We start from the raw sequence: 24,961 nt of genomic DNA, 5'->3' as shown, positions 1-24,961 counted from the left end.
AATGGTAGGTTTAAGATAATTGGAATTAAGTGGTAATCTTTAATGTGGCAACTTGGTGATCTGTTTTAATCAGGATTTGGGTTGGTTAAATCTATCAATAATCTTATGTAGATTACTATTTAATAGCAGCGCCTGCAGAACAGTATCTTCAGGAAAAATTGCCAGATGAAGTGGTTCTAAAGATCTTTTCCTACCTGCTGGAGCAGGATCTCTGTAGAGCAGCTTGTGTGTGTAAACGCTTCAGTGAGCTGGCTAATGATCCAATTTTGTGGTAAGTGAAAAGCTATTCCTCATTATCTTGAGAAATATTAGATGTGCTGCACAAGATGCCAAGTGCAATAGGAAAAATTGAAATGTTGGTTAGAAATTGCAGTTAGTTGAATTAAAACCAATTGTTTTTTAACATAGCTGGTTTGCATAAGCATTATTGGTTACTTATGAATATCTGATTGTAGACATTAACAGTAAAACTTTTGATTTTGTAGCATATCCTAGTTAAATAATGGCTGTTTAAAATTCAGTGGCCATTCCTTTCCTCCTTCCCCTCTATATCCTTTCTCAAGTTTCTGTGAGAATTGTACAGTAAATGCATTTTGTAGAATGTGAAGTGCAAGGTCTTTTTTTACCCATACTTAAAATTTTGTATTGGATTTTTTTAATTTTTAATGGTGGTTGTATACCTTAGTTTCTCCCTTATGAATCCATCTCCCTCCCCCACCCCTGGGTTATTGACAGCTAGGATAAATGTGATCTAAATAATTAGTATTTTATAAGCAAAAATTGCATGCAGGTCTTTATGCTGCTTTTTTTAAAAATAAAAATTAAGACCAGAAGTTAGACCAAAGAACAAGAATGAAATTTGAGCATATCACAAAACTCTGTTCTTTCTGTCCTAGAAGACAATCTTGGGGATGTCTTGTCAGATGAATTACTACTTCTGATACTTAGCATCATCCTGTAAAGCTGGACTTAATATCAGCAGGATAGACTCTGAAACTGTGTGTTTTAGCACTAATCAAAAGAATCTAATTGCTCTGTGCTTGTGGTATTCTCCCCCCTTTTTTTTTTAAGCCACTGTAATGTATCCAGTGATGCACATTTTACACTTTTACAGTGCATCATTTGTTCCTCTATAAATGCATTTTTCAGCCTTTTGGCAAGGTGAGGCACGTTTTGTTTTACTTAAACTTTGTTATTCTCATGATATTGGCTTTTTCTTAAGCATTAAAACACTGCTTAAGCTATATTTGTGTACAATTGGACTCTGAGTCCACAAACCACATAATAAATTGCTTAATTCTCTCTCCCAGCTGGAAGTTACGTGTTAAGGACATGGTTACTTGGACTCTTAAACATATGTCAGAATCTGTATTACCACAGAGGTCAGTCCTAACCAACTTTTAACAGATAAGATGCTCTGAAAAGAATTATTACTAATTTTGAGGATGATTAGTTTTTCAAAAGATAAATTTTCTTGAAGTATTTTAGTGTTTGGTACTGGTCTTGATCAAATTCACTGTTACTGACTATGGCAAATGCTGTTGAAAAATCCCATCTGCAATGTCTGAGGTATATTAAAATGGAAGAGTAATTGGTGTGTGTGTTTGTTTTGTTTGTTTGTTTTCCCCCTGAATGACACTTCTCAGGAAAAGATTGTATATGGAAGTATTTGAGTACACACGTCCAATGATGCATCCTGAACCTGGTAAATTTTACCAGATTAATCCAGAAGAATATGAACATCCAAATCCCTGGAAAGAAAGCTTTCAGCAACTGGTAATAGTGTTTGTTTATATTCCAATTTAATGATGGCTTATAAAAGTAAAAACTCAAACCTCTGAAACATAGCATGTGCAACTCCCAACCAGAAGACTTTTTTTTTTTTCTTTCAAAATTTAAAGTAGACAGGCTCATGGGAGTAAGTAGGATGAGGGGAGATCACTGTCTTGTGTTACATGATAGTGGACTATCTTAAATTATTTCCTGTTTTGAGGTACTCTTTAGAGAGATGCATCATGCCAAAGTGGAGCACTGGTGTCCTACTCTTCTATCTTGGGTTTTCCTCAGGTTTTGCATCACTGAAATCCTGTGGAAGATTGTTGTGGTCTGTGGCTTGCAAATCACTTTCCAATAGATTGTTGTCATCATGCATATTATTTAACCAATATGCACACTGGTTATCAAATTCTTATGCTTCCTCCTTCAGTAAACTGAGCAGTATGTGGATATCACTTGGGCTGAAGTAGTGATTTACAGCTAACGTGATTGGAGCTGAACAGGTTATGTTTAAAGGCATGTTCATGATCCGACCTCTAATCCAAAGTATCAAAGTTACTGTAAGAGAGGCTGGGCATGATGTTTGAAAACTGTAGGTAAAAGAATTAAATAAAATAACAAGGCCTATGTGTTATAATTAATTACATAGTGCTGTATATATTAGTTAATGAAGCTCTGAAGCTTGTTGAATACTAGTACTTGATTCGGCTTCTTAGTTCAGTACTGAGAATCAGGTGCCAAGCTGCAAAGGTAGAGGTTTTTTTGTTTTTATTTTTTTCTCCTCACCAAATAAAGTGCTGTCCCTTTTGACAAGCAGCTACAAAATCAAAAGATGGAAATAACATCTTTAGTGGAGTGGATAAGACACAGAGCTTGTTGTCAACTTCTCAGTTGCTTCAGAGGCCTCTGGCTGTGTAAGTCAGGCTCTTGGTGTAGTCGATCACTCTTATGAGACTACTGGATCTTTTGGTGTTCCCGTTCCAAATTGGGTGCCTAATGTGGGAGGTCGGAATATGATCGTTTGTCCTTGGAGCTAGCTAATACCAGCAAATGGCTCATACCAGCAAATGGCTCATTAATTATAGGATTAGTAGGTCTTTCATCTGTGCATTCAGATCCATTTACTTGCAAGTTTATCATAAAATTTTTCCCTGTTTCAGTACAAAGGAGCACATGTAAAGCCAGGTTTTGCTGAACACTTCTACAGTAATCCTGCAAGATATAAAGGAAGAGAAAATATGCTGGTATGTTTCTAAAGCAGTTCTTAAGACTACTTATACTTGTGCATCTTTGCATCTGTCTAAACTTGTCTCTTTGCTTCTAGTATTATGATACCATTGAGGATGCTCTTGGTGGAGTTCAAGAAGCTCATTTTGATGGACTTATCTTTGTTCATTCTGGAATATATACTGATGAATGGATATATATAGAATCTCCAATCACCATGATCGGTGCAGGTATTTAAACTGAAAAAGCATCTTTGTCTCAAAGTATAATTTGTGTTCATTACCACCTTCTTTACAAAAATACTCTTTGTATATTAAATATTCTGTGTAAATATCCTTTTTCTTCGTGAGCCTGGTCAGTAACTGTTTTCTGTGCAAGTGTCACTAACCAAAAACTGACTCCTTCAGACTGAGGTATTGTTGTCTGATTGTTAGTTCTTGGAATAACTAACTTTTTATTTCACTAGGAGAAAAAAAATGAAATTTGTCAGCAAGTGTATTCAGTTACATGACTACAGCTGAGATTTTCAGGTGGTTATTATAAAATTTATTTATATATAACCTATCTCTGGAGTAGATTCCAGCAGTGGGAGTAAGCCCAAATTAGTATCTGTCCCATTTTCTTTAACATCGTAATTCTGTCTTGAGGAAGGAAATGAGAGCGCCCCGCAGGAAGATTCTGCGACTGGGGCTTCTTTCTCTGTTCATCTCCCAACTGCTCCTCTAAGGGAGATTCCTTCTGTGGAGAAGGATGTAAACCTTTACTGTTCTGAAAGTTTTAGGAAGTTAATTTAAGATAATACACCTGGCTGCAGATTGTGGTGCCTGAGGAGGTGTTTGCTTCTCCTGTCCCTGCTGTGAGTGTGCTAACCCCCAGTAGCACAGTAAAATGATAAGAATTTAGAGCGTCTTAACAAAGTCTGGTAGAGATCGTGGTTAAGAGGTCTCAGACCTCTTGCTCCTTTGGAAACCCAGAGGTGAGATGGTAGCTCTCTGCATATTTTCTTTTCTTTTCGGGGGGGGGAGGGGGGGAAATCCCTGTTTTCAGCTGTCTGTTTGTTCTGGATACCAGAAGTATTTCAGCTGTTTTGTTCTTGAGTAAACCAGTTCTGGCGTTTCTTGCCTGGATTTTACAGTCTTGGCATTGAAAACAGTTTTGACCCATTAAGTGAGGTGGTTCCAGTGTTAGTCTCTAAAACTTGTTCCTGCAGATTTGTGAGGTGCCACTGCATTAGTATTTTATTTTGTCGGGTCATGACTGCACTTCTGAAGCTACTGTCCTGATCATTCCCATTTTCTGTGCTTCGGTTTGTGCCTTGGAGCGCAAACTGGATTCCTTTTCAATGAGACTAGACTAGGACAAGTTCCTGGAATACGCTTGGCATACTCTAATAGCCAGCGTGTGCTCAGTCAAGAGGAACAGACTAAAACTAGTCCCAGGTCCTGGTCCCTTTCCTCCGCTGCCTTGCCACATGTGTGGTTTGGATGTCTTATCCTCAGCACTGTTTCATTCTGTAGTGTAACAGAAGTGGTGCTACAGTGCTTGCTAATGCTGTACAGACATAGCCTTAGACAAATAAAATACTCTCCTAGCTTCTGTTTCAAATAGGGGATGACAATAATAGATTCTAGTACAAATAGGGCAAGAGACACTCAAGTGTTTAAAATCTAGAAGAAGCTGTAACAGAACTGTTCTAAGATATGAAATGTCTCAGTTACTTGATGAAATTTGAGATAGCATCTGCAATATCTGATTGGACTTCTGCAGGCTTTCTGGCTCCTTTTGAGTTTTGAAAGACCCTCTGCTTCAGTAGTTCCCTTCCACTGGAGCTGCTTGTGTTATTCAGAAAAGCAGTCACCTTAAGTATAGTTCTTTAAAAGCAAGAGATCTGCATTGTGTATTTCTGTAACAGAATAGCTGTCCTGGGGAACGAAATCTCCACGAGTAATCCAGAAAGGCTAGATATGTTTATATTTCAGTTTTTGGCACTGCAATCTTTTCGCTTCCTCAGACTTTCTCCACTGAATAGTCAGTAATGTTGTAGAGGGAGTCAATTTTCATTTGTCTGGAAAAAACAGGAATTCAAGTGAACCACTAGTCCTTGGAGGACTTTTTCGTTGCTGTTCAGTCTGGCACGCTTTTCAGAATGGTGGTAGGGTTAAGGCAGCACCAAATCCCTCTGCAGTTCTGCTAGAACTTCTGCGGCAGTTCCTTCTGCTGACTTCTGAAGAAGCACAGGGTAATGAGAAGTCAGCTTTACATCCCTCTAGCATTCAAGAGGTTACTACCTTCTCACATAAGAAATTTTCTTACAGAAAAGCACCTGGTCCTCTAGGTTTGTTCTTGTGTTAATTTTAAGGTTATTTCTTTTCTTAGATCTAGGGAAAAGAGTCAAGTTTAGAAAGAAGCCATTAGAGGTACTACTTCTAGTGTGGCTTATCCAAGCTGTCACTTGGAGGCAAGAGTCAAGATCCTGTAAGGGAGCTGATGTGTCTGGTTCAGTGGGCTGAAATACATGTGGGCTTTTTTTTAATTAATAACAAAACTATTTTTCCAGGGTGTTGGGTGCAAAAAAAAAAAAAAGTGGTGGGGAGGGAGGGGCAGGCTTCTGCAGGAGTGTAGACCTTCCATGGAGTCATGTTGCTCAAGACAACAAAGACGTCTTGTCTTGCTGGCCGAGTTTCAGCAGTTGTACTGACATGTATCAAATGTGAGAATCTTCACTGAATATGCCTTTTTCTGTATTTTGAGAGATTTAGCTTTCATTTTATTTCCTTTATTTTTCCACTTGACTTAAATAATGTGCAAGTGGAAAAGGGATTACCAAAGGATTTTCCAATACAGAGGGGGAAAAAAGTGATAACAAGGGAAGTAGGAGGAAAGTAGGTAATAACATGAGAATAATTTTAAGGGTAGCAAAACCTAAAATGATAAAGACTTTGAAGACTTTGTCAGAGTAAGGCACTTTTTTTTTTCCCTCTTTCCCAGACAAAAGTAAACTTTCAAATGCCAGTTCTGCATCTTTGGGTTGAAAATGATACTTAAAATAGGTTTTGAGCTGTGTTATTACCATAGTTGTTACTGATTGCAAGATCTAAAAGGACCCCTGCATTTTTGCCTCATACTGTTGAACAAAGTCGCAACAATTATTTCCCATGGTCTAGCTCTTTTCTTTTATTACTGAAAAATAAAATTGTTCTTAATTCTTTTGAGGAATAAAAGAAATTTGAGTCAGCATCCAGTTAATTTTTACTTCCTTTAGTCAGTCCCTTGTCTTAGGTTTCCTGTTAAAATACTTCCTAAATGGTCTCATTTTGGTTCGTATGCTGACCACACCCTCTGATTCCCATAGAGCATGACTCCCTTAGACTTTGGAAGACAGACTTTCTGGGAGCATCAACTGTGCTTTTGCTTAATTACAAAATTGGTGGCCCTTTTCTTCCTCTTTGAGCTCACTAGTAACAGATGTCCTGAGTTGGAGGCTAGATAAGTACCAGGTGAATAGATAAGGGTGTGGGATTTTTTTCCCCCTTCCCTCTTGTATTGGTTTATCTCTCTAGAGTGGTTTGAGCAAAAAGCTGAAATGAAGATATTTCTCTGAGTAATTCCTCTGCAAAGATGCAGTAGGATGTGGCAGAGAAGCCCTTTGCATTTAGAATGCAGCCAGTGCTTGAGCAAATCCCGGTCCCTTTTCATTCAGCCTTTTCTGGGGGAAAGAATCTGCATTTCCCCAAAATGCACTGATCTTGCTAATTGGTATATTCTGTAATGGGTATTTGGGGACCTCCCAAACTCAGAGGCCCATGATGTAACTCTTGTGCTGAGAGGAAAGAGAAACCTGTAGAGAATATTGCACAAGTGCATGGCAAACACCTCCAAGCCCAATTCCACAGATCTGTCTGCTTTGCTTAGTCTTTCACAGTATCCAGTGTGAAGTACAAATCTTCCCTGCCTCCTAGGAGGGAACCTGTATTCTGGTATTAGTTTATGGCTCCTTTATTTCCTGCCAGGGACTCCATTTATTTCCTGGGTTTAGATCAGCTGCAGTACGGTGGGGCTATTCTTGCTAAGGTGGTGAAGTATACAGATGTGTGGATGCCAGTGGCATTTGTATCTAATTTTACTGTTTTTCTCCATGAAAAAAATGTTATCAGGCAGTGGAAATATGTTTCTTATGATGATGCAAGTCCTCATCAAAGGCTCTTTCAGTTATTGTCCAGTACTAAGGGAATAGTGGTATGAAGAAGAGCTAGACTACCTTAAAATATTTGCAGCTTTGCAGTAATGAAAGCGGAGATCTGGCTTTTAGATAGTGAGAACAAGCTGGATAGTGATGTAAATATTGCTTCATTCTGACTGGCACCTTTCTGCCTGAGTGATAAAGAACAGGACATGCCGCTTGTCTGTACTAGTGTCAACAGACAAGAGAAAGATCTGCTGCTGAGAAACCCTGTGCATCGGCTTGTCAATAAAATACGGAATTTAGGGGAAATATCTGGCCACGTTTGTGTCTCTCTTGTTACATAGCTCGAAATGGTTTAGAACTGCAATCAGATAACTTGATCTGCTGTAATATATGCAACTTGAATCTTTGTTTCATGTATTGAGGAAGGCTGCTTCTGGCTTGCATATTTAATGTCCTATTTGGAATCAGATGGACAGTCTTGCTTGTGAATGAGGATCACTGAATTTACATCAATGCTAAGATGGTTGTTAACTTGTGCTCCCTCTGCTGGCTCTTGCAATAGTAAGAGTAAGCTTTTCTCCCCCTAAATTAAGGATAAAGATGACTAACACTGGAAATCAAATTGCAGATTATAGGAATTTCTAAATTAACCGTCCTGAAACCTTCACTACATATGTTCAAAAGTACAGTTCAATTTTAATTATACAAGTCTGTCCTGTAAATAATGAGGATATTGCTGCAAAACTCTGAATCTTCCATTTGAGAGTATGGGGAGGTCACTCTTAGGTTGTGAGCATATTACTAAGTAGACATTTTAATTGGTTCAAATAGGTGATGGAAGGTATGTATTTAGCTTTAATAAAAGGGTTTAGAATACCAAAATAACTTGTACTTCATAACAGAATTACAAGTGCTGCCAGGCTGGAAACCAAATTTGTTAAACTGTTTAATTTGTGTTCAGAAAATGCAGTTGATATTTTGTAGCTATTTTCTTGCCCAGATTTTCAGTTTGTAGTTTACTTTAATGGGGGAACCATTTTCTTAGAAGTTGGAATAAGAAACTAGAAGTCAGAAAAATGAGCTCTGCACAAGAGACTTAGTACTAGATATTAAACTAGTTCAAGTTTGTATTAGCTAAAGATCAGTTTCATGATTGTCTTTTGAAATTCTGTTTGAAGATTCTTTCATCAGTAAGATTTTTTTACATGCTGAGAATCATCTTCATTTTCTTTTGTTGTTGTTGGTTTGAAAAGAATTCTGTAAGTCTCTGAGGAGTTTTCATTGGCATAAACTAAATTTTTTGTTGTTGTTTACAGCACCTGGAAAAGTAGCAGATAAAGTCATAATAGAAAACACTAGAGATTCTACCTTCGTTTTTATGGAGGGTTCTGAAGATGCTTATGTTGGATATATGACAATCAGGGTAAGAATCTCAGACTCAAGCAGAGCTCTTAATATTTTTCATGTAATGCCTATCAAATGAAATATATTACATTTATATTTTGTGTTCCTTTTTCAGTTCAATCCTGATGACAAATCTGCTCAGCACCACAATGCACACCACTGCTTAGAGATTACCGTGAACTGCAGTCCAATTATAGATCACTGTATTATTCGAAGTACTTGTACGGGTTAGTGGGTTTTTTATTGTTTGAAATTAACACTGTTTAAAGCAGGCTAATTTAACCTGGAACATGGAAGCAGCAGAAAAATTGGTTATGATCACTGTTCCCGCATTTCTTTTTTGATGCAAGTGTTTAATACAGGTCTGTAAGCCTTACTGCCTTGACATGGCATTATTACAGTGATCTCTTTGTGTCCAAGACCAGTGTGATTATGTCTTAGTCTTCTATTTGAATCAGTCTGAACTCTCTGGGCAGTTACTTTAAAACCTGATAAGTGACAGGAATGTGATTATATAAAACGTGTATCTGTTTCTTGGGGGGTGTGTGTGTATAGTTGTAGCTAGCAAGAGAGAAGGTATATGAAAAGGGCGTAAATGGGACTTTTACATTAGGTTCAGTGCTACATGCAGTATTGGGACTGATGGCATTAAAACAGTCGAGCTGTAGCTAGTATACTAAGTTCACTTTGTCAAGAGTGGAAGGAATTTCCTGTAGACAAAGGAGGAGCCATTAGCTATAGTGGCAGAAGAGATGTATGGTGTGGAAGACTGAATGCTCATTTCATCACCAGAGATCATAAGGAATATTTATACCACCTGATTTGGGAAACTTCAGTAGTCTGGATTCAGGAAAAAGGATCAGAAGTAGTGGAAACCAGAGAGGATATATGGCAGTTCACAAGCACTAGAGATGTGGCAAATTTAAAGTGTTTGAAAACAAACAGCTGAAATGGAGCATCCCAAAGGGGAGATCAAGAACTAAAATGCTCAGTCTTTGCATGGAAATCATAACACAAACTTCACATACCTAAATTCAGCTAGTGAAATGGAAGGGTTTTATACAGCAGGCTGTGCATAATGGTTGCTCAGCTCAGCCTAAAGGCAGGGAAACAAGGAAGATCTTCAGCTAGACATAGCAACTACCCTTTTCTGCTAGGAATTATATAGGAGGGAATTCTTCAGGGAACTCTAATAAGGAGAGTGTAAGTATTCCTTGTCTGCATCTTAGAGGGAGACATGCTCTTTCTTGGAGGCTTCAGGCTGTGAAACACTATTTCACTTCTGGTCAAGGCAGCTGGACCGTTCTCATCACCTTCGTCCTAGTTTTGTTGGAGACGGATCAGCTAACATGTAGAGGTGTTCAAAAAGGAACAAAAGACAGCTAGCTGCTCTCAGTATCTTTTTTTTCCCCTTTTTTTGTGCTAAGTACTGGGAGAGCAAAGTATATGAAGAAAATTGTTCTTTAAGTTCCTACATAAAATGCTGGGGACCCCAATTTTGAATGAGAAAAATTGGATTAATTTCTTGAACCACATGCAACTTGATTACAAAAGTGGTTTGAAGACCTGCATGGCTTTATGTTAAAACATGTGCTTATATATAAGCTAGTAGTAGCACTTGCTATTTCTGTGAAAATTGTTTATTAAAACTAAGTTTTGATTTCCATGGTTAATGTTCTTTATGAAACATTTCTGATCAATTGCAGGCTCTTGCCCTCTTTAATCCTCCGGATATCTGTGTGTTTTTGTGGGGGTTTTTGTTTTTTTCCCTGCACTGTATTTTGCTTTTGTCTGCTTCAAAGTCAAAATTTCTGGTCAATTTTAGAGGCTGTGGGTAGGCTGTACTACCAACATATATCAATTATTGATTTTTATTGATTTTTTTTTTTTTAATCCTACCAAGCCTTATTATAACCTCTACAGGAAGTATTGAGTGTGTGTAAAAAGGGAGGAAGTTTGTCAGTCTGCCAGAAAAGACTTTTCCTGTTTCCAAGTCATTGACATCTCTGAAGTATTGAACCGTGAGCATTCAAAATCACTCTTTTAGCACATGCTTGATACCCTATCTGTAGACATCCTCATTACATTAAAGCGTATTTCCTCAATATATGTCATATGTAAAGTTCTTATTGTATGCAATATGTAAAGGTGGGAGCTGTGTGAGTGATTTAAGCTGGAGGTCTCTTGCTACCAGTCCAAAGCATCTTTGAAATTTTAAAATAAAATTTAAATGGCAAGATCCTGACTCTAGATGTTCTATTGCATCCATCATATAGGAAATCTGTATTAGTCCTCATCTTGATAGATAAAACAAGAAGTTGATGGCAATGTATGTGGGTGGCTTTCTTTTTCTTCCCTGTATTGCTTAAGTATGTGCAATCATTATGAGTAAACAAAATAAAGCCCACACCAGTAATGTGTGCTTGGTACTTTAGAAGGACCAATTTCACACAACAAAAAATGAAGTCAAGTCAAGTGAGTTGGAATAAAGAACTTAAAAAAACAAAACCATAAATCATGATAGAGGTCTTTGATAGATGTCATGATAGATGTTTTTGGAACATCCTACTGGCTTCCCAAAAGTTTACAGTTCCTGAATGTCACCAAGAAGAGGAGGAGGAAAAGGGAATGAAAGCAATTATGGAATGTAGGCAATGAGAAGGTATTAGTTAACATGAATCAGAAGCTAGGAATTGCAGGAAACTGTGGGAACTGGACCCCCCCCCCCCAAAAAAAAAAAAAAAAAAAAAAACTGAAAAACGAAGATGATCTAACCTCTGGCTAGAAGAGACAGTGACAAAGTCTTAACTTGGGGAACAAAGAGTTTTAACAGTGATACTTATCCATCATAGATATGGAAGAATTTGAATGGCAAAGTGTTGTGTAATTTTTATTCCATATTTAATGAGAATAGACAGGAATGATAAATGTGTTCATACCCTAGAGGGATAACGAAATACATTCCACTCTGACAGTAACTGTGGATGAGGTTAAACAGCTGTAAAAATAGACATTCTAAAATCATGCAAGAGTTTAAAAGGAACTGGCCAAGAAATCTTCTGGACTCTATTATTATATATCAGCAGTAACTTGAAACCTGGGTGAAACCAGGGATGGGGGATGACTGAACAAGATGATGTATGGTAACTAGTACTGCCCATTGATCCCAGGTAGGATAATGAGGTAGTGAATGCAGGGGTTTGGTCAATCAAGAATTAGAATTTATAACTGAAGGAAGCTAATGTTATTTACAGAAAGTTGTAATGATTGCATTACACTTAGCATTTTTGATGACCTTTGACTAAAAAAGGCAGCACTCCTGGTATAATTAAGTAGATCCTTGAAAGACATTTGACTTGGCCCTACAGTACCTTGATTAAGACATGAGAACATTATGGAATTAACACAGGTTGTATTAAATAGATTAAAAATAACTTGCAGTTTAATTATAAATGGTTTTGTTTGTGGCCGAGTATTCCAAAGATCACTTCTTGACTCAAAGCCACTTTGTCGATGATTTGTAGAGAAGAAATAAAATGCATACTGATGAAATTTGTAGATGATTAAGATCAAGGTGTTGTAAATCACCAAGAGGATGGGTTGCCACATCCTGTTTGGAAGGTGGATTCTGGTGAACAGTATCCACTTCAGTATGGACAAATGCGAAGTTACAGCTGGCTTTTTGTGCCTAGTTGTGTATGTGCTTGATAGCCCTCTATGATGGGAAGCTGTATTGCTGGAAAAGGTGAAGAGTCGTAGGTACACAGCTGAATATGAACCCTTATGTGATAAAGCGGCCAACAGAACTAACGTGATCCTTAGGTGAACGTATGGGAACGTTGAACAGAAGGGGAGAGACTGTGTTACCCCTCTGCTTAGTCCTGCTTCAAAATAAAGTGCTCTTTCCTGGTGTCCATAGTTTAAAGCAATGTGTTGAAAACTTAGAAACGGTTCAGTGAAAAGTCCTAAAGGACAAAGTGGAAAACTTGATTCATAATGAAAAACATTTCAGCCACAGTTCATTAAGGTTTCAAGGAGAAGACTGAAGGGGTAACTTGCATTAGATAAGTATATGCATTGGGTGTAGCATATGCTGGTATAAGGAGAACGAGTAACTGGATCCTGAAACTAGAGAAACTCTCATGAGAAACTAAAATGTCAATTAACAGGGTAAAAACTCTATAACAAGCTTTATGATAGTTCCTCAATTATTGAAAATCTTTAAATCAAATCTGTTTCTATAAAAGATGTATACTGAAGTCCCTGCCAGTAGAACTGAAGCAGAATTAATTCAGGAAATTCTTATGGCCTGTGTTACTCATAAGGTCAGACTAGACAATAGAAATGATTTCTTTAGGATTAAAAAAAAAACACAAAAAAAACCTCTATGGATGAATCTGAATTATTAAAATGTAGTCTATGTGGTACTCTGCTTGAAGGTGATACAAAAGCTTACTGATGGGCATGTAGTACCAGCTTGCTTATTTAGTGATGCATAATTGAAAGGAAGGCGTTTGTTATATAGGCCAGATACACTTGAGATGAAACCTTGCCTTTCCGAAATCGGTGTGCATCTGCCATTGATTTTGGTGGGCGCAGAATATCGTGCTTTCGTCTTGCCCTGCAATTCAGGGACTTGAGCTCATCTGCTGAACTCCTGAATGATTTGAGTCCAAGCTGCTTGGAAGAGTTTGGTGGGTTTTTTGATTTTTTTTTTTTTTTTTTTTTGGGGGGGGGGGGGAGGGGACCCTCAGGGTGAATAATATAATAGTTGAAATCATCCAAGGAAACTGCAGCAAGGAGCTTTGCAATTCAGCTGGAAAAAGACCTATGGATTTCTGGTGTGAAGTTCTTTACTCTAGATCATGCTGTTAGTCTTCTGCTCATCTTTTGTTAGTGCATCTTTGTTCTGGGATACTGCAAAATTCTTTGTTTGGGCTCTTTGAAGGGTTGGGTTATGAACAGTTTGAAGGAGTTAAGTTAGGCAATAATTAGCATAGGATTTTATTATATTTTTGTTATCCTTTGTCTGTTGTGAATTGTCAGTATACAGTGTGCCTAATGTAGGGAAATAAATGAGCAAAAACTTTCATAAGCATGAAATATTATATAAACTATTGTCTGTTCTGGCAGTCATATGCAGCTGTGTAACCCTGGAAGAGGGACTTTTTTTTTTTTAAAGCAACTTCCACCTCAGTTTTTCACATCTACAAAATGATGACATTAGTGTTTTTCTGGCTTTGGTTTGCAATGTTTTGGCACTGTGCATGCCAAATCTTTTTTAAATACCAGTTCACGCTGACTTCTCTTGCAAGAGCACTGCCAGACTATTTATAAACACACTATGCTTTGAAGCTATGGTAACTGTACTGTTTTCTTCCAGTTGGCTCCGCAGTATGTGTTAGTGGCCAGGGAGCTTGTCCTACTATTAAACACTGTAACATCAGCGACTGTGAAAATGTTGGACTTTATATTACAGACCATGCACAGGTATTTTCTATATCAGTTTTTTTATTTTGGTAAATTTGTTTACTTTTATTGATTGCCATCTTAACTTACTTCTTCATTTCCTAGGGAATATATGAGGACAATGAGATCTCCAATAATGCGTTAGCAGGGATTTGGGTTAAAAACCATGGAAATCCCATTATCAGACGGAATCATATTCACCATGGACGTGATGTTGGCGTTTTCACTTTTGACCATGGCATGGTAATGTATATGTTTTCTTTGAGGAAAGAAATGTAGATGTTGCATAGCTGAACAAACTTTACTGCCCGTCATTGGAATGTGTTTAAAAGCCATGCTTTTACTTGTGAACAGATATTTTAAAATACACTTAGTATTTCTTTTCTCACTATTTTGTGGGCAATTTCACTTTAGCTTAAAGACAAGTTTAGCTGAAAAAGGTTTAAGCAAGCTTTTTGCAGTTGATTGACAACCTGTTATGTTGAATTATATTGCAGTGATAAAATAACTCTTGAAATAGGAAATAAATGGTAGGCTTACATTTATACTGTAACTTCGCTCTTTTCTGTAGGGTTCCGTACCTTTATCAAGGTGCCTGGAAGATTTGAAAGCATAACAAAATGTTGTGTGGAGACTTAGTCTTATTTTAATGTTACATCTCTGAAATGGGGTATGCCCACCTTCTCTGGGAAGAAGACTTTTCTTAACATGGAGTTAGTCGTGGAATCTTAACACAAAATTTTGCTTCAGAGTTTAAGCCTTCCTTCATCGTAACGTTTGTTTCTATGAGTTGAAAGTGGTTTGCCGTGTACGTGTAAACTAGTGCTGAAACGAGTGTGCATAGCCCTTGAAATAAAAAACAGAATGGATTTTTGCCACTGAAATAAAAGACTATTTGCTAATTTGTTTTAGCAAGACATTCTGTATGTCTTCCAAACAATGCCAAACCATTGTTTTTGCCTGCTTGAATGCCAAAGTCCCAATTCTCCCCACCAGCTGGCAAAACCGAAAGTTTTCTTCCATTCACTCCTTTGCTATAATTAAGAACAAAAACGTGAACAGCACCTCAAAAATGCAAAATGTGATCAGGTATGGTGAACTAAAGGTCAAACTAAAAGGCTACTGAAGTTAATATTACTCATTTTTGGATTTAATATAGTAAAAATCAGCATTCAAAACCAGTAAGATTTCAGTTTCCCTCTTACCTTCACAAGGGTACCACAGAATTTGATGAGCTTGCTGTAGGAGTTGGCTCTTACTCTGAAGGAATTGCATGTAACTTGGGTTAAGCTATAAAGCCAGTTGCTCTGGGCTTTCCTTTTTAAAGGTGTTATAGATGAATAGGAATCTCTTCTCTGTTGCGGTACAGCTATTTTAAAGAAGCCTCACTGTAACAAACTTGATTCCAGAAAGCTGCTCAAGAATGAGGTCAGCCAAAGGCAGCATTTGCTCAATGCACCGTGGAATAGTAGTGCATGTCCCCTTCTGTACGTCTTGTTCCTTGCCTTACTGCCAGATGTGCTTCTTGACTAGCTGTGGCTAAATATGTGTTAGGGCTGTTCTTCAATTAGAAGACTGTAATTAGATCTCGTATGTTATATCAGCATGCTCTCTGTAAGTAAGTGTCTTCCATCATCAAATAGCAGGTTTGCTGGTACACCTTACTCAGTCCCTGAGAAGGCAAAACAAAAATTGTAAAAATGCAAGCATTGAAACTAATGGCTTTGACTAGCAGAGAGAGTCCCAAGTTGCACTTTTGCAAACATAGCTTGGATGTAGACTGGACCTCTGTTTTCTCATTTTATTTTTCACTTTATCTTCTAACCTTTGGATCCACTGTTCCTCCCATATTCCTTCTTAGGTATATAATCTCTTGATGTTCTCTTCACCTCACCCCGTTAAGCATTTTCAGATATCTAACTGCAATAGACATTAATTTTTATTACGTTATCACGTTCACTCAGTGGTCGCTCCATCCAACCAAATAGTCAAGCTTTTTAAAGTAATCTTATTCCTATATTTGAAATCTAAGTGTTTATCAAGTCAGGCACTAAACTGCTTTATTTTTCCTGCTGAACTTCTACATGAGGCTTTTCTATACTGTTCTATACTCCCCCTTGTTGGGGAGGAATGCTTTGTTCCCTTGTAAGTGGTTGTTCTGTTGCTTTAGTTCTAACCCAGAATTGGTTGGGTTTTCAATTAGCATTGGCAGTCAGAAAATAGTATTAATAGAGGATCCACTGTGGATAAAAGCTAGCAAGGGTTTCCTTCATCCCATTCAAGCTTCTGGGGGAGCAGGGGGCAAAGGGGCAATGCCATACTAGTCGCAGCTGATTGAGTTGCAGTTTCCTGGTCTTGATGTAAACTCAATAGGATATGCACTGCTGTTACTTTGCTGTTGGCATAAAATCATCTTGCCAATGGAAGGTCAAATGTGGTGGGATTCTGCTCTGATAGGTTCGTCTTCTCTGCCCTTAATTACCTCTGAAGAGGAGAGTATTTGCTCTGTTTTGGGCAGGATTACACCCGCACGGAAGAACGCCTTGGAACAGTGGTCTGGCAGATTTTTGTCATTTCATATGTAGCTGATGTAGTTATTTGGCTGTTTTGCAGAGAGCAGTGGCAAGCTAAGTAGTTACACCTTTGTTTTGTATTGCCTCAGTGTTGGAGATCACCACTGCCTCATCTAAGCTGTATTAATGTGTTTTATAAGCACTCCTAATCTGCTTGAGTGGATACGTATATACATCCATCCCTCCAAGACTTAAACAGGTTCTGAAATGTGTAATGAAGTGAATTCAACTCTAGGAAAGCTGGCAAAGGGGAATGCTTCAGTAACTCCTGGAGGGGAGGTGTGTATGTGTAGGCTTCAGGGTTAACTGGAAAGCCTGGCTAGGAGCCACTTCTGGTTTAAGTATTGAAGTATTACGTACATGAGTATTGAAGTATCAAAGAGTAATAAAACTAGACTGTATTTGCTTGACTCATTTGAAATCAAAAGTGTATTTGATCTGTTTTCTTAAAGGTAGAAAGCCTATTCCAATTCTGTATTTCAATTATTCTGTATTCTAGTGCTGTAACCAGTGTGATATCACAAACAGAACACAGTACAAAGAAATTGTTCTTTGAAAAGAACAATAGCACATTAAAGAAAATGCAAATAACATTTATCTTAGCTGCAGACATTAGAGTTGATTCTCCTGTCTTATACTTGCGGTTCCAGGTTTGGAAATGTTACGTACAGAATTGATGCAGTCTTTGTGATGCCTTGGGTTTAAAAAAAAAAAAAAACAAGCAAACAACAACCACAATTACAAAACACCTTCCTCCCAACCCCCCTCGAGTGCAATAACACTGGTGTATGTGTTTGGGAGGTATTTTGATAAGTAGGAGAAAAAATAGGGCAAATTATAGAATATACTATCTTTAAGAATGTCCCAGTTCCAGTATTGAGATGTTTCTTAGTTGCAAACTTTTTGAAAGGTTTTTTTTTTTCTCCCCCTCATCTCAAAGTCTGCTTTTGGCAAAAAGTACTCTTTGTTCTCTATCACGCTAGTGATAGAGTTGATGAGATGACATCATTGGGAAAGTATAAATATCCTTTAAGTGACGTTTTATATTTCAAATACAAATCCTACATACACTTAAACAAATTAATGAATTTTTTCTGTGCCTTTCTCTTGCTTCTGTTCTGTTATTTTTGGATAGATATGTTTTTCATTGCTTGTAGCACACTGAAGTGGGAAAAGTACATTCCAGTACTGAATTCCTACCCTACACATTCTTTTCCCGTGGGTTTGCTGTGCTGGAGTGCTGGTTGAGAAAGGTTCAAGAGTGCTTTGTTTTTCAGTTTCGTGTTCTCAGACTATTCTTTGTGTTTTGATACTTGTGGAAACTTAACCTCTTATTTCTGAAGTGGCAATATTCAGACATTTGCCTTAGTACTTGTGCCAACCATTTAACAAGCAGGCATGAAAAATGCAGCATGGCATCAGCAGTGTCCTGCATTGCAATGTCCTACAGTGGCGCCTCTTGCCAGGTGCATGAGACAAGCTGCCAGACATTTGCCATAAATCATGTTTAGCCATTGTATGCAAGCAAAAAAGAAATGTCAATTTACTATAAGAATAAACTACCATAATTTTATTTAAATCTGAGGTTTGGGCATGCAGTCTCTATTTTCCTTGCTCCCAAATGAGAAATGTAGCACTATTGCTTGTTTTTTCTGCTCACTGAAATAAAAATATAATAGCATGTGACTCAGTAGGGTAATTATGACTAGTTGGCAGCTCATTCTTTTAAATATTACAAATTTTAAAGAAATGTATATACAGTTAGAAAAATGTAAATGAAACTTCTGCCAATTGCTACATAGAGTACCCAAGAACTCAATTGGCCTTTTGCTGCAATAACAACAATTTTTTCCCGTGTGCTAAAAATAAAGGGTTTGTTTTGCATCTTGAACATAGTCGTCTTTGTGCTGCATTTGGCTTTTTACATCAACACCAACCCTCAAACAGGGACCATTCCTGGCTTTAGGAGGCAGATTTTTATAAGTATGTCTCTTTTTGTTGTCAGTTGTGCTATATCTGTTTGTTTAAATTGATACAGAGTCAGATACTCTTTAGCAGTTAACGTTTTTCTGTCTTGATCTGCAGGTAGTTTTTCCCGTCCTTTTGGGAATACTAGTGTCAATAAATAGTTCCAGATTATTTAAACTTGCAACATTTTCATAATTTCTTTAATGTGTTTATTCTTCAAATAATATCACATAAAATACCTCTGCATCTCTGTAACACTGTCACCTTTTTATAAATGTGAAATAAGTTTAGTTACTGAATTAGTCTCGATGTAAAGAAGTCTCCTGAACCTGTCCAGTTGCACAGGACCTGTTTCTTCATTATCACATAAACTTTTTTGGTATGCTAAGTGGTGTGTGGAAGCATCAGCACTAGAATTACTACAGTATTTGTTCATTTGTAATTATTTTGCCTGGTCAGTGTAACAGATTACAGCAGTATTTTCCTGCCCACATAGCAGCTTTTCTGTGGTTGTAACTGTCATTTTGTGTCCATAGCTAATGCTTTGCCTGGTGTTTTAAGTAGATTTGGTGTGGAGAGCTGCTTTGTGATACCTTAGCAGTAGCTTCTGCTTCAAAAATCTTAAGTATTTTAAATCTCCTTACACTTTGTATTTTTGTGCAAGGTTGTAATCTGTTTTCACATGCATCCTGTATTCTTCCTCCTTAACATAGTGGCTCTTTTTTATTAAAGAATCCTGACACTTCAGAATGCCGAATTCCCCAGGTTCTTACACTGTTAGTTGATAAACTAGAACCAAAACAGGTCACAAGAGAGTACCAAAATACCCAGCACACTCAAAAATCATGCTTAAAAGGAGATGGAGGCAATATAAGATTTGGGATTCCTCTGTGCAGAGGAGGCGCAGCACTGGCCTTCCTGACCTTGATAGCTGCTCTCTAAATCTCTGTAAAGGATCTGTGCTGGAGCTGGTTGTCAGCTGCATGTAGCTTAAGGACTACAGGTTGGCCAGCCCCTATATACTCTTAAATGGGATTTCAAGAAAGGAACAGGCTCTCTCTAAAGGGTGTTTAATAGGGTTTAATGCGGTTTCTCTTTATAGTTTTTGAATGTTGTAGGATCTTGCCTAACAGAGGGCCCTGACTTTCTGCCCCAGCAGTCTGTTAAGGAGTCTGAGATCTAGATTTTTTTCCTTTACAAGGAGTTCTCTTCTACCAACCTCAAAGGCTTTTACAGCAATTTCTCAGCTTCTTCTGAATCAGTGGTCCTACCTCTTGGAGCCTGTAGAAGAGCAATGACACTTGTATTCTGCTCTGAGTGATGTAACGGTGTTTTAGGACAGAGCGAGCAGAATACCATCAATCTGTAGGCCCTTCTGACACTGTCTGTGAAATTGCATATTATGTAGATGCATTGAGACACAAGTACAAGCAAGAGGAGCCTTCTCTTTCACTGGGTTTCCAAAAAAGTTGTAAAATTACAGTGTATCTGATACTGTTTTCAAGAACTAAAAATCTTTGTATCAGAATTTCCATACTATTGAATAAATAATACTTGCTGAGATTCACAAAGATACCGCTGAATATGTGATAAAGGCTCTGCTTGTTTGCAGCTTCTCCATGACACTTAACGCTTGTGAGTAAGCGCATCTAAAATACCTTTTTTCTTCATCCAGGCAGTTGCTGTAGTCACAACACATCTGGTGCTCAAAAGGAAGATGATCCTTGAAGTAATTAAAAAAGAAACACCAGACCATAAAGTAATATCTTAATTGAAATGATATATTCTGTTTAGAGGCTTAAGCCTTGTTTTATACCAAATTGTCATCTTAAATTTCACTTGTGGCTTTGTGGCTGAATACTTTAAAGAAGTAGTCTCTCTCCATTTTTTTTGACTTTTTTATTTATCCATGAGACTGGAGACTGGGGAGCCAAGCTACACATGTTGACAATTTTCTTTGGAGCCTGTTTAATTAGTGCAGTGCCCTTCCTGGCTGCAAGCCTTGAAGTAGGGAGGGTAGGGTGCATGTTTTCTTGATTTCTTCCTTGAGCTGTGCATGTCTCTGCTTTTTTTGTAATTAAACCATGTTAGATGAAGTCTCTCAGCTACTCGCAGTACATAAATAAGAAAACCATGAAATGGAGCACTTTTCTGTATAGGTAGGCTTAGCAATAACTTCTTCAGTAATTTTCATATGGTAGGTAGAAACACCAGAGCAGAGGTACTCAGGTCTGAGATCATGTGAATAAAAACATTGTGGAATCTAGTTACACAGAGCAGTAGGAGAAATTGTGCTTTTTTGTAGTTTTCTAGTAAAACGAGTCTTCCTAGTCGTATAACTAACTCTAGATAGCTATAGGAAAAAATGTGTTTGGGACCAGATGCCTATGAGGGCAGCTGATGTTTAAGAACAGAGATCAATGAAAGTATGTCTAGCCCCTTTCCTTTTGGACTGAATGTTTTAACTATATATATATATATATATATATATATATGTATGTATGTATGTATCGGCTCCTTAAACAGGTAACTATTTGCATGGAGGGGCTGCTGCTACTAAAGCTATAGTTGGCATTTTGTAGATTGTTTATACTATAGATGGCTTTGGAGAGCACAGAGAGCTAGCCAAAAGGAGAGGAGGAGTCGAGATGCGTTCACATTATTTTTCAACCATGTGTCCTTGGACGTAAGGAACAGTGCAATTTTGGTTGTTTGTCAGCAACAGTACTGCTCTGAATGTCAAATGCTCTGTTTTTAGTATGGCCCTCTGCAGCTTTCCACTGGAGACAGCCTGGGTTAGAGCTTGCAAGACCCATCCATAAAGTGAAACATCCTCACCTTATGATTGTCTCCCATTCACAATAAGCGATACTTCCTCTCTTCTGTTGTATAGTTTTAGTTCTTTTAGTTGGGCAAAACACACATATAATATCATTAAAATTCTCCTCAAAGAACAGGTTGAATTCATTATCTAAATATTCTAAAATTGTGTCAGAAGAAATGCTCTGGAAGGATTGACACGGTTACTTTGCGTGACCCTGGAGTGAACTGACTTGGAGAAATGACTGGCAGAGAACAACCTTTTTGCTGGGTTAGTTTTCAAGTGGATCCGTTCATCATGCTGCCATGCGAGTGCTTCTGGGCATAGCAGAAGGTGCAGGAGGAAGCATGCCTGGGCATCGTTGGATGGCTTTTTTTCATGGCTATGCTGTTTTTAAAGCATTTGTTGTATTTACAGTTTGGTTGTAGGCCTACTGCTACTGTAGTGTTCAGATGGAAGTGTACACTATATTTAAAAAAAAAAAAAAAAAGACCCATTGGCGGCTCAGACCAGAAGAAGGGGAAAGGAGGATCTTATTCAGCCCTGGAAAAATTACTACTTTCCTACATTCATATGCATTTATTCTGACCAGTCATTTCAAAAAAATTTAGGACACTTCTTAAATAACTTCTGTTCTTAATATATGTTTTTCTGGGTCTGAAAATGAGCAGGTAGTCTTCTCCATAGCACTGCACTTTTGATAGTGGATCTGTGGGCTTTGGGGCCTTTAAAAGGAGTTTTATCCTTGGGAGCTGCTGAACAAACCTGGAATTCAGTCCTCTTTGAAATATATATCCAAAGCAATACAAACAGTTTCTTGATAGTCTTTTATTTTGGGGAAAGACTCGATACAGTGGCTGTTTCAATTAGCTATATGTAAGTACTGGTATTTTGTCCATTTTTATACTCTTTAAATGACCACATCGTTGGGAGGGGAGGGAGGGCAGCGAATAGCATCTTAGAATATTCTGCCTTCACATAAAAAAGGACTCTTACAGGAAACTTTGCATGTTTTGTGTCTTAAGGGTTATTTTGAAAGCTGCAACATACATAGAAACAGAATAGCAGGCTTTGAAGTGAAAGCGTACGCCAATCCTACAGTAGTTCGGTGTGAAATCCATCATGGCCAGACTGGAGGAATCTATGTTCATGAAAAAGGAAGAGGACAATTCATAGAGAACAAAATCTATGCAAACAATTTTGCAGGTGTTTGGATTACCTCAAACAGTGACCCAACAATAAGGTATCAGTTTCCTCATTGACATTTTACTATTTAGAAGAAGATTTGATGGAGAGGGGAAAAGTGCAACTTTAATTCATTTATTTATAATGAAGTGTAAATATTCCTGTTTATATATAAACGGAATTGCTGTCTGTGTTCAGTTGAACTATGTTTTTAACTTGCATATATTCTTGGAAATGTGTATTTCTCAAAAAAACACAGAACTGCTGTTAAATTCAGTTTCAAACACGAGTCCTGCATAATCTTAAGCACTACATATTTTGCATAGTATTGTACGATGTATTATAATCATTTTGTAACATGCATACTTTTGTTCCTTAGGGGCAATGCAATTTTTAATGGGAATCAAGGTGGTGTTTATATCTTTGGTGATGGAAGAGGCCTTATTGAAGGAAATGACATTTATGGTAAATGAATTCACTTACTGCGCCTTGAACTCAGAACAATTGAAAATTTGAACATTTTACATATATAACAATTGAAAAATGAACATATAAGTTATATTAAATATGATTTTTTTGCTAACAGGTAATGCATTAGCAGGAATACAGATTCGAACAAATAGCTGTCCCATAGTTCGACACAACAAGATTCATGATGGTCAGCATGGTGGAATTTATGTGGTAAGTATTACCTGCAAACAGGCATGCAGATCTGTTTTATGTGAATGTTGGAAAAGGGTACTGTATATGAAGTGTTTGATTATACTTATAATGGCTGATGAGACTGAATTTCTTATAAAATAGGTTAATTGTAGTACATTGAAGCTGGTGCTAATATTTAAAAGATGAAGACTCTTACAAATGTAACTGAATTATTTCTTTTACAGAGTAAAATGGGGTAGCTGGCACAATTTCACCACTTTTCAGGAAAAAAAAACTTTTAAAAGACTGAGCTTTGATAATAGTTTATAGTTACTTTTAAAAAAAGTTTTTAAATTTAGAAATCTGTTGAGCTTTTGGAGAGTATAATGCATTTACCATTAACCTCAATAAATATTTTTTTTTTCCTCCAGGATGGTAGGGATTGCGCTCACTGTACAATTGTGTATTATAAAACTGAGGAATAAAGTGTAGATCTCAGCGTGTGCAACCAAGGGCGCTGCTAACTGAACTGGAGGAGCAGTCAGGTTGCCTTAAGTCATATCAGATTTTGTATAGAGAAAGATTTGCATATCTTCTTACCCAAAAGTTACCTAAGGTTAAGCTCATGCCACAAATGTAGAGCTCCATTTACTTGAGCTACAAGCGTAAGTCTAACCATAACAGCTTCCCTGTCTGAGAACACTTTTGTGCTGTTGTTTTAGTTTTATGCACAAACATGCTGGTTACCTTCAGTAACATGCCAACTGCTGTCAGTCGGGTGGACAGCAGTGGGTGTAGTTGGAAGTGCTGGGTGCCCTAGCTCTTGTCTGAGTGCATGGAGCTAGCAACAGCTAGCGGAGATTTGCAAATACTGCTGCAGAGTTTGGAAATATAAAGTAATGATTTACATGCAGAGTATTCTTAATTTTATGACAAACATTCAAAATCATGATGCAGTATTATTAATGAAATAGTGAAAATAAGTACTAAATTTAATAGATAAGAATTCCTTTCCTGCAATAAAAATACCATGTTGGAGGGGGACAGGTACAACCAGAAAAACAATATTTGCAATTAGCAATTTTGCTTAACTCCTAAATTGTCTTGTATTTAGCATGAAAAAGGACAAGGTGTGATTGAGGAAAATGAAGTTTACAGCAATACTTTGGCTGGAGTCTGGGTGACAACAGGAAGCACTCCAGTGTTGAGGAGAAATAGAATACATAGTGGGAAACAGGTGAGTTTTGCTTTGCATGTTAAAAAGGTGTCAAAAAAAAAGAAAGCTCTTCCATGTTTTTTTTAATTATTATTATTACTACTTTGAAACTAATAATAATTTATTTTTTAATGTGTTAGGTTGGAGTTTATTTTTATGACAATGGACATGGTGTGTTAGAAGACAATGACATCTATAATCACATGTACTCGGGGGTTCAAATAAGGTAAAGTGTATTCTGATTTTATGTCTAAACAGATAGAACTTGTGCTATGCTCTTTTTTGTCTTTTTTTTCTTTTTTTTTTTTCCAACTGTTCTTGTCATTTTGTTTCTAAAACTAACTTTTTTGAAATTTGATATGTCTGAATAGCCTGAGCTTCAACTTGTCAGGAGTAGTTTCCAGTACAGCCTGGATGCTGACTAGAATGTGTGGCCATTGAGAAGTGCGTAAAGCTAAAATCTGGTCACATATCTGGAAGTGAAGTATTTTTAT

General features: G+C 37.4%; 1 protein-coding gene across 2 annotated transcripts in view; it reads left to right on the top strand.

Moving 5' to 3' along the window:
• Positions 1 to 24,961, top strand: part of FBXO11 (F-box protein 11) — a 74,646-nt gene that overhangs the window by 43,613 nt on the left and 6,072 nt on the right. Inside the window, exons 4-16 of one of the 2 annotated variants that reach the window (XM_067292978.1) lie at positions 130 to 271; positions 1,647 to 1,776; positions 2,937 to 3,020; positions 3,101 to 3,233; positions 8,506 to 8,612; positions 8,709 to 8,820; positions 13,977 to 14,083; positions 14,168 to 14,305; positions 22,450 to 22,667; positions 22,989 to 23,074; positions 23,196 to 23,290; positions 24,366 to 24,488; positions 24,608 to 24,693. In XM_067292978.1, the coding sequence (XP_067149079.1) occupies positions 130 to 271; positions 1,647 to 1,776; positions 2,937 to 3,020; positions 3,101 to 3,233; positions 8,506 to 8,612; positions 8,709 to 8,820; positions 13,977 to 14,083; positions 14,168 to 14,305; positions 22,450 to 22,667; positions 22,989 to 23,074; positions 23,196 to 23,290; positions 24,366 to 24,488; positions 24,608 to 24,693 (1,561 nt within the window). Of the gene's footprint in view, positions 1 to 126; positions 272 to 1,646; positions 1,777 to 2,936; positions 3,021 to 3,100; positions 3,234 to 8,505; positions 8,613 to 8,708; positions 8,821 to 13,976; positions 14,084 to 14,167; positions 14,306 to 22,449; positions 22,668 to 22,988; positions 23,075 to 23,195; positions 23,291 to 24,365; positions 24,489 to 24,607; positions 24,694 to 24,961 lie in introns of both variants that reach the window. The other variant, XM_067292977.1, reaches the window with a different exon arrangement.

The sequence above is a fragment of the Apteryx mantelli genome, chromosome 3 (genome assembly GCF_036417845.1).
Source record: "Apteryx mantelli isolate bAptMan1 chromosome 3, bAptMan1.hap1, whole genome shotgun sequence".
Classification (NCBI taxonomy): domain Eukaryota; kingdom Metazoa; phylum Chordata; class Aves; order Apterygiformes; family Apterygidae; genus Apteryx; species Apteryx mantelli.
This window is presented reverse-complemented; position numbering and strand designations above follow the sequence as displayed.